This window comes from Myotis davidii, unplaced genomic scaffold (genome assembly GCF_000327345.1).
Source record: "Myotis davidii unplaced genomic scaffold, ASM32734v1 scaffold395, whole genome shotgun sequence".
Taxonomy (NCBI): domain Eukaryota; kingdom Metazoa; phylum Chordata; class Mammalia; order Chiroptera; family Vespertilionidae; genus Myotis; species Myotis davidii.
Genome location: NW_006287904.1, coordinates 2,374,395 through 2,384,556, shown reverse-complemented (window position 1 = coordinate 2,384,556; position 10,162 = coordinate 2,374,395). Strand labels below are relative to the sequence as shown.

General features: G+C 34.0%; 1 protein-coding gene across 1 annotated transcript in view; it reads left to right on the top strand.

Moving 5' to 3' along the window:
* The window catches only part of CLASP2 (cytoplasmic linker associated protein 2), a 152,608-nt gene that overhangs the window by 102,098 nt on the left and 40,348 nt on the right, over positions 1-10,162 (top strand). Inside the window, exons 28-31 of the mRNA XM_015561252.1 lie at positions 3,859-4,022; positions 5,015-5,093; positions 8,847-8,990; positions 9,995-10,138. Of these exons, the coding sequence (XP_015416738.1) occupies positions 3,859-4,022; positions 5,015-5,093; positions 8,847-8,990; positions 9,995-10,138 (531 nt within the window). The remainder of the gene's footprint in view (positions 1-3,858; positions 4,023-5,014; positions 5,094-8,846; positions 8,991-9,994; positions 10,139-10,162) is intronic.

The following is a 10,162-nucleotide window of genomic DNA, read 5'->3' as shown; positions in this document are numbered from 1 at the left end:
CGCTCTTTCCACTGAACCAAAACAGCTAGGGCCTGGAGAAGTCTTTTTGAAGGAAATAGCAATAGCTTGACAGGATCATCAACTTTGGATATGTTAGCATGAGAAGAAAGAAACTGCTGGGCTAGCGTGAGTCCAGAGAAGTGGGAGATTCAGTAAGTTTATAGGAAAGAAAAAGAAGTTAAATTTGGCTGAGATAAATGGAGTCTTACATATCTTCCCTTGCATTGGAGAAAAAAGCTTACCTACCAGTTAATTACATGGCAGGTTTCCCTTAGGAAATAATTCTTACTCTTCAAGGAACTTTTCCTACGCATTCATTAAACAACTTTATTCTTGATCCTCAGCCTCTAATAACCTTGAACTTGGTTCAAATACATGATGCAAGACTGTACAAAAATATAGTCTTTATTCTCAAATCTTCTATATTCCAGATGGGAAAATAATATAAATATAGAAAAAGTTAAAAAGCACCAAAAAGCTAGTCACAAGTTTCAAGTAGGGCGAATCAGTGGCTATTATCCCAGAAGTTTCTAGGCTGGGATGTAAGTGGTAGTAGTGAGTCACATATTGTGTATAAATAGAGTGAGTGGGGAGTATGGGAGGAAACCAGGAATGTGTATGAGATGTGTTCAGGGAAAAAGAGTTGCCAGATAGTCCAAGATCTGTTTAGAGATGTCTAACTGATGCCTCTAAGCATTTGAGACATTATCCTATAGACAGTGAAGGTGGGGACATTAAAAAATTTTGTTTATGCTGAAACCAGTTTGGTTCAATGGATAGAGTGTCGGCCTGTGGACTGAAAGGTCCCAGGTTTGATTCCGGTCAAGGACATGTACCTTGGTTGCGGGCACAAATGTGCAGGAGGCAGCTGATCGATGTTTCTCTCTCATCAATGTTTCTAACTTTCTATCTCTCTCCCTTCCTTTCTGTAAAAAATCAATAAAGTATATATTTTTTAAAAAAGTAACTAAAAAATTTTGTTTATATCAAAATAGTGATACTACAATTTTATGGTGAGAAAGAAGCGTGATTTGGCCTGCTACCTATTTTGTTAATGAAGTTATATTGGAACACAGCTATGCTCACATGTTTGCATACTGTAGCTGTGCTTCAACAGCAGAGTTAAATAGTGTGACAAACACTATCATATGGCCTGCAAAAGCTTAAAACATGTACTATCTGGTCTATTACAGAAATGCTTTTTTCACCCTGGTATACAGAAATAGAAAAACTAAAGTCACCCTACTCCAAAAACCCAGACCTGGTAAGAAAGGCCTGGTGCCTACAATGATGGTGTGATTGATAGATTGAGGAAGGCCAAAAGAGAGAACTCTTCTAGAAGTCATGGGACCTAGTAGGCTAGGTCAGAAAGGCTTTGTCAAGATCATACTTCCTTTTAAAAGAGAATCAGGGGGAAGACTGGCTCTTAAATCACCCCACATTGGGAATGCAAAGGAAAATGCCTGGCAACAAGAATGGAAGAAGAAGCGAAATAATAAGAGTAAAGCAGAAACAAGCTTCAGAATGGCCAAGCATACTAAGTTCATGAAAAGCGACTACATTTTACAATTAAAAGGTTATTGGTGGGAACATTAGGATGGAAATTGAAGAAGAAATTCTTCAGGGAGTGTCTTGCATCCGTAAGGAAAGGATTTAAGTGAGAATAAATATATAGTGGAGGAGAGCAAGAATGCAGAATAGAAAGATTCGTGTTACAAAGGAAATGGCTCTTTTTTAAAAAAAAAAATAGATTTTTTATTGATTGCAGAGAGGTAGAGAGAGGTAGAAATATCAATAATGAAAGAGAATCATTGATCAGCTGCCCCCTGCACACCCTCAACTAGGGATCGGGGCTGCAGGCTGGCCATGTGCCCTGACCAGGAATCAAACTGTGACTTCCTGGTTCATAGGTCAGCACTCAACCACTGAGCCATGCCTGCCGAACGAAATGACTTTCTTTTACAGAGACAATTATTGGAAGGATAGCTGTAAATGAAATCAAAGTAGGAGAAAAGTGAATGGAGAATTCTATGTTGAATGACAGTAAAGTAGATAAGCTAAGTTACCTAGCAATAGAATGAATGGAACACAACTGAAAACCAGCTGTGGAAACCTTGGGCAAGTCACTTTTCTGGTTCTCTTTCTTAAGAATCAGATAAAATTGGAGAGTTGACCTAGGCATTCGAATATGCATAGTTTTCAGAATGGATTTTGGTATAGTGAAAGCTTAAACTTGGAGTCTTCAGGAAAATAGGCAAGAATTAAGAAAGTGGCATGCTGGTAAACCAGGTTTGGGAAAAAGGCAGGAAGCCCTGATCTATAATGTTTGCTATAATTTCAGAAGTGTAAGTACTCCCACAATGGCTTATTTCAAGCTACCAACCAGCTCACAAAATTCATGAATATTCAATAGTCTACTTTCTAAGTAGGTGCTATCTCCAGCACACCTGGCTGAATAGATTTGTCAGATACCAGTAAAAGTGAGCACTAGATTAGATTCATGCATTTGTCGGAGAGTAGCTCTAGTGAAATTCAACAGTATTCTGGTCCCTGAATTGAGGGCTAGAGGCCAAGTTTTGAATCTAATAGAAGCCAGGTTGGTTGGCTGTGACTATGGGGGTGGGACAGAAGTTAATGACTCTGCATTGTGAATTAGAGCATTTTTGAAGCAGATGCTGCCTGGGGATCAGAGTACTAGAAAATTTTAAGTTCCTGCTTTTACAAATACAAAGCATCTTTAGCAAATAATGAAAGTGTGTATTTTCTAATTCATACAATGTTAAAGCTTAGTTATAATTTTGATAGAAAAAAATCCTTCATTTCTAACAGGAAAAATGGGAGTTTATATATAATTATATAAAGGAAATTCAAGAAAGAAAGTGTATTGAGAACAAAATTTTTAATTTTCAAATTAAAATAGTTACTTTCAGATTAACTTTTTTAAACCATAGTTTTTATAACTTGTGATTATAAATTGTCTCAATACAACATGTCTGACATTGTCTTAAGAATTTTTTTCCTATTTACCTAGAAACAAATTTTCCAGTATGCTGTGGAATTTCTTGTAAAGAGATATAATACACATTAAGTAAGTCACTTTTCATAAGTATTTTAATGACATACATCACTTATGAATACTAGCGTTTCTTCCCTTAAAATATTTTTCATCTTACAAAATTTTTTAAACTACTGTGTTAATATTAGAACCAGGTAGAAACCAATCAATAGAAATGGAGACTAGGACTTTTTAAAAATCATTACAATTTAAATGTAAGTTTGTATTCTGAATTTACATATTTTAGTTATAGTTATCCCAAATCATTTAAAATTACTTTTGGGGCAGTTTTAGTAAGTAATATATTTTATAACAAAACAAAAAATCTGTGACAACTGACTTTTTGAGAAATCTAAAGAGCCTTTAATTAGCCCATTATGTCAGAATGACCAGATGCTTTAAGGTAGCTGTCAGCATAGTCATCTTCTGATGACTCAGTGCCACTCTTCATAAGAATTTAGGGCCAGTGAAACTATAGGTAGTTTCTTGCCCTAAATTTCAGATGAAATCAATTTCAGTTTAACAAGTCTAAGCTATAGGTGTGCCAGTCATTATGGCCAAAGTTTCTTTACAAGTGATGCTGCATGGAGTAGCTAATTGTCGAACTTCAGCAGAAGTTGGATAACATTTCAGATGTACTCTTGTATCACAGAGTCCAATGAAAAGCAAGAGAGATTATTTTTCTGCTTGGCTGCCAATCGCTGTGCCTCTGATTCCTTTATTCCTTTCTATTTCAGTTTGAGTTGATCATAAAGGTCAATATTTCCTCCTTTTTCTCCCTCCCCCCTGTTTATCATCTGTAGGTATTCAGCATGTTTTTGGAGACTCTAGTGGACTTCATACAAGTCCACAAAGATGATCTTCAAGATTGGTTATTTGTATTGCTGACGCAACTACTAAAAAAAATGGGTGCTGATTTGCTTGGGTCTGTTCAGGCAAAAGTTCAGAAAGCCCTTGATATTACAAGGTAATATTTTCTTTATATATTTCAAGTTTACCTGATAATAATTGGACTGTTTAGTTCCTGTGTTAAAAGTTCAGATATGTAAGTCTTTTCAAACTATTTGAGCTGCATAGGCTCCATTTTAAAATTGTTAGTGAGGCCCACTCGGGTATATTTCCTGCAGCATTGGTCCTTAAACACTGCTTTTATAAAAATTTTATTAACATTTGTTCAGTATTTAAGGTACTATTTTGTTGTAATTAAGATATATCTGCTAACTCTAATTGAAGATTTTATTCAATTTAATGTAGAAATAAATTATTTTCTAAGTTTAAAAAGAATGTTTTATTATGCATTAAAATATTCAGAATCTTTTTTCAGAAGATTTTGAACCAATGCTACATTTTTACTTTCTTGTGTAGATTGTTGAAGTGACTTATTTCAAATATTCTATTCATTTATTGGTTTAAGGCAGCGGTTCTCAACCTGTGGGTTGCGACCCCTTTGGCGGTCGAATGACCCTTTCACAGGGGTCGCCTAAGACCATCCTGCGTATCAGATATTTACATGACGATTCATAACAGTAGCAACAGTACAGTTATGAAGTAGCAACGAAAATAATTTTATGGTTGGGTCACAACATGAGGAACTGTATTTAAAGGGCCAGAAGGTTGAGAACCACTGATTTAAGGTGAATCTAGAATTCAGATATTAGGTGTGGGGAAACATCTCTGATAATGTTGAACTTTTTCTGAATAGGTTTTAAATTAAATCTATATTTGAGGCAAGATAGACCATTATTTACATAGTGTTGCTATTAAACGCCCTAGAGAACATAAATTCAAATGTTGAGATTTTTTTCAGGGAATAACTTTTATTGTGTACAGATACTTACTACTTCATGCATGCTTTCTGAATGACATGATATTTTGGTTTAACCATAATTTGCTGTCAAATTTGCTAAATGCTTGCTGACTTAATTTTTATTTTGTTTTGCTTTTTCCCCCTTGTTTTAGAGAATCTTTTCCAAATGATCTTCAGTTTAATATTCTAATGAGATTTACAGTTGATCAGACTCAAACACCAAGCTTGAAGGTAAAAATTTAAAGTCTTTTGAAGATATTAAAAGGTTGAAATGTTTTATTAATAAAGTTCTGTTGATGTGTGTATTTGTGTCATGTGAGAAGCTTTTCAATCAGTGGATTTTGTTTTTATAAACTTTCAGACAGTCAAGCCAGCGCTTCGGGACCAACTTCACTCTTTTTGGAGCTCTAAGGTTTTTTTTTGTTTTTGCATTATTTCTTTTCTTAACTCTCTTTCCAAATTCTGCAGTGTTTCAGATAGTGTTTGTATGCATCTGTGTTCAACTACTAACCTTTGTAAGCCTGTAAGCATGCACATAATTTAATTTCAAATGTTATTCAAATGCCAGGCTATTCTTTGGAAAAGCTTTTGGGGGTACACATTTAGAAAGCAACACAAGTATGGCCATCTAACCCTGGGCTCGTGATGCAAACTCGCTCTATAAAGTCTTATCTAATTTTATGTTTGTGATTTCCCAATACATTTTTAAATTTAGAGTCTGAATAGGTATTTTGGATGAAAGGTCACTTTTACCTATGTTTATTTTAGTAAACAAAAATTTTTAAGTTTAATCTCAGGGCTGTTCTCTTTAACTGAAACAGTAACATTTTTTGCTTTTTCAAATGTAATACTCCTAATGTGTGCCTAATATTTAAAATCAGGAGTAACTTTCCCAATTGTTGTTAGCACACATTTTCCAATTATTTTATGTGAAAACTAGGTGGATTCCAATTTGTTATAAAACTAAGTATTAAATTTAAAATAAAAAATAATTTAAACAAAGAACTCCTGAATTCTTGAGTAAGATGTTTTGTAATGAGTATTATTAAATGAGAGTAAAGTCAGGGAAATAACAAGCATATATGCATTGACAATCCTTATATTTTTCTGCTCTGTTCTGCACGAAATATATTTCCACAAGCATTACTGCCCAGGACTAAATTTCCTTTAAGTTTCTAAATATGATTTTGTCTTAAAATCATAATTGTGTTTCTTACCAGGGTTGACTTACGCTCAACATAATGTTATTTTCTCAGAGCTGCTTTGTGAAGGGGATTCCATCTGTTTTAATTTTGAAAAGTGACCTGCAGAAGAGAATAATTTACTTGATATTGTTGATAAATATTTTTAGAACTCATTCTTTGTCCAAGGCATTATGGTAGACATTTTAAATTTATAATGGAATATAGAACTTGCAATTTTTATCATTATTTATAATAACTGATAAACTGTAAATTGTAATAAGGGTTATGATTTAGGTATGGGTGGTAGATATTCAGGTGTTAAAAAGGTATGTAGAAATGCTTCATGGGCCTGTGGAAATGGAGGTCTAAACCATTCGCTTAAGAAGTAAGGGTGATGAAAGAGAGAGAGAGAAGAAAAAGAGGGGAAAAAAGAAAGAAGGGTGGTAGGTGAGTTGAGGGAGAGAATAAAGTTTCTGAGAACTGAGGAGAAAGACACAAAGGGTAGAGAGAAAGGAAAGAGACAACTTAAAATTAGCTTTCCTAATTGGGAAACATTATACTGGAGACTGGAATCACAAACAGTTTATATGGCTTTTTTATTATTTATTTTATATTACACATATACACACACATTATATATTATATATACACATATGCAAAGCTATAGGGAAAAATCACTCTTCAGCTCCTAAATTGATGTTTTAGGATAGCAAGAAGAAGTTATATGGAGCCATCCACACCTTACACCAAAAATAGAAGTAATGTTCAGATGGGTGACAGGATTAAGAATAAAAAACTTAATAGTTTATAGAAAAATACGAATAAAAAATATAAGATTTGTAAAAATTCTTTTGAAAAATTATGAATCTTTCAGATAAAAGGTGGATGTTTGTATAAAATTTTATGTCTCTCACAGTATGCTGTGGTTAAATATCAGAAAGGAAGTAATAGAATAGGGAGAAATGGCAATACAGAGTGACTTTAAGTAAGTAATATTTTTAAAAATAAATGTAATTTGATGACCTCTTTTTCTGGGTTACACAAACATGTTGAAAATTATGCACACCTAATATAGCAACTAGATTATTTTTCCTCCGCTTAAGAAGAATGCATGTTTGTGTTATTAAAGTTATAGATTATGTATATGACCTCGAGAAATATGCTACTAAAATGTAAACTTTCAAATGATTATATGTGTATTGTGGTTATTTTGCCTGTTGATATAATAAACACACCTATTCTGTGAAGCCCTTTTAAAACTTTGCATACCTCTATAAATTGCAAAGGCACTGCACTAATTGAATCTCATTGTTCAATTATTAATGACAGCAAATTGAAAACAAAATACACTGATACTCATTTTTTTAATTTACTATAGCACCTTTCAATTATTAGTATTGATAGAAGGTGACATGGCTTCAAGAATACAGAATATTATGTTCTGCTGTATTGGGTGGGGCCTGCAACTGCACAATTAACCATAGTCTCTTTTCTTCTCCATTGTACATTTTACCCAGGATGGCTGATAACTTAACTCTTGGTGTGTTTTTCCCCCCAATTCATTTCATGAAGTTGTAATTCTTAAATTCATTCATTTGGAAATGAAATAATATAATTTGATCCCTTCTGTCTTGTTTGATTGTCTTACTGGAAGCAGAAAAGGGAAAATACACAAGCAGCAGAACCTTATTTTAATATTTTACTTTTTGTATGTTAACGTGGTACTTTCCAGAGACCTTATTTGGACTGACTGAGAAAAATTACACATTAACATCAACAATAAGGGTAGAAAGTGCGTAGAAAAATGGATTACCTTAATCTTTGGCAATGTTTTCAAAGTTGCTCTCTTAATCAAACATTTAAACCTTCCTCTTTCTAAGTCAGGAAAGAAGTATTTATTATGTGTTTGGAACCTTATGTATCTAAGGACTGTGCACTCTGCCAGGTGTCACTTCTAAAGTGTACTAGTACTGTACTAATAGTCTTAGATAGCCCTTATTTATAAATCCTGGAATGTTTGAAGATGTGGCTTTAAAAATAGGGGTTCTCAACCTCTATTTCTTCCCCAACATACCTGAGAGAAGGGAGATAAGTTAAGCGTGGCTTTTTATAAGGATAAAAAAAAGCTAATTCTAAGGAAGAACTTGTGTACCTGCATCCCACCATGTAGCCACACATCATTCCTGGGAGAATGATAAGACTTTTTAAACCTACATATAACTCTTATACACATAAGTGTTGTCTTTTCTCCACTTTAACTAGTATAAAATTTTCTGTGACACTTCTGTTGGAAGGTAGTTCTAGCACTTGATGAACCTATTAAAGAACCAGGTCTCATTGTGGGGGTCTTATTGGACAAAAACCCTATATTGCCCACCTTAATTACTCACTTGATTTGTAATGCCTTATTTTCAAAATACTTCGGTTCATTTTCCCAAAAGCCAAATTACACTCAGTTGATAAAGACTGGCTCTCAGGGAGTCTAGACAAGTGTCAGCTATAAGCTCCGAAGGCAGACTGAAGGAGAGGTGTATAATTCTATCAAGAGAGTCTTCAGCAGTTAATCAAACCGGGCAGTGAAACGTCTGGGGCTTAAAAGTACTGCTTTGTGTGAAAAACAAAAATCCACATTGTCATATACTTGAACCTCAGGTAGGTAGGTGGTTGTTTAATTCTTTGTTGGTTGCTTTTTTTTTTCACTTTGTATTTGTCAAAAAATAATCACCTAATTGTTTTTGAAGTGTTCTCAGGGTCCCTCAGTGACCATGTGATTGTCCTCTCGTTGTGCTTACTTCTGCAGGTGAAGGTTGCTATCCTTAAATATATAGAAACTCTAGCCAAACAGATGGATCCAGGAGATTTTGTAAATTCCAGTGAAACTCGCTTGGCAGTCTCTCGGTTTATCACTTGGACAACAGAACCCAAAAGTTCTGAAGTTCGGAAGGTATGTTTTAATATAAGTTTTAGAAGATAAATCAGAAAAGCAAGTCATTTTGGTTTGCCAGTGAAGGAAACTAATATTTTTCAGGTCATTCCCAGTTAGCATTGAGTTATTTACCTGGGAATATCAAGACCTTTTTTTTTAAAAAAAAATTGTTTGTTGTTCTGTTTTAAATTGTTCTAAGTTTTATCCATTTAATATGAGCATAATGTTCAAACTTAGAATAAAAAACTATTCTTGCCATAATTCTCTGACCTCTAATCTTTTGACCATTCAAAATATTTCAAATCTTTTCCCTTGTATCTATTTTCCTATGTATTTCAAATAAGAGCTTACACTGTTCTTAACTTATTAATTTTAGGCATTATCTGTTGATCTTTTGATGAATTTAGTCATGTATCTGTCTCTCTACCTTGTTAAATTTTCCCATATTATTCTCTTTCCTAGATCTTTCCCCATAACCTTCAGAATAGTTATGAATAAATTGTTGGTCACCAAAGGAAAAGACTTAATTTTAACTTTGGAAGTATTCACTCCTATACCATCAGATCTTTCTGAGTTCTTTTTATCTTCACTTGAGGATATGTTTTTTTGTTACTGATTTTAGAGAGAAAGAGGGAAGGTGGGAAGGGAGAGACAGACAGACAGACATCGATCGGTTACCTCCTTTACGTACCCTGACCGTGAATTGAACCCAACCTGCAACCTTGTTGGTGTACCAGATGATGCTCCAACTAACTGAGCTACCAGTCAAGGCTCTGATGTTTTTTTTAAGTATCTGTTAGTATTTTCAACATCCCTGCCACATGTCTATCACTAATATTTTTCATATGCTGAAATAAATAGGTTAAAAATTTATAATAAAGAAATTTTAAAGTGTATAAGAACATCTGTTTTTCTGGGAAAGATAGCCTTGTGTTAGTGAACAGAAATATTGAGTCAAGAAAATGGTCTCCTTTGAGTAACCAAAATATATTCATCTACCTCTGTGTGTCTTCGTTTTCTAGGCAGCTCACTCAGTGCTGATTTCCCTCTTTGAACTCAATACGCCAGAGTTTACAATGTTATTAGGAGCTTTACCAAAAACTTTTCAGGATGGTGCTACCAAGCTTCTTCATAATCACCTTCGAAACACTGGCAATGGGACCCAGGTAATTTTAATTTATTTTCTTGGC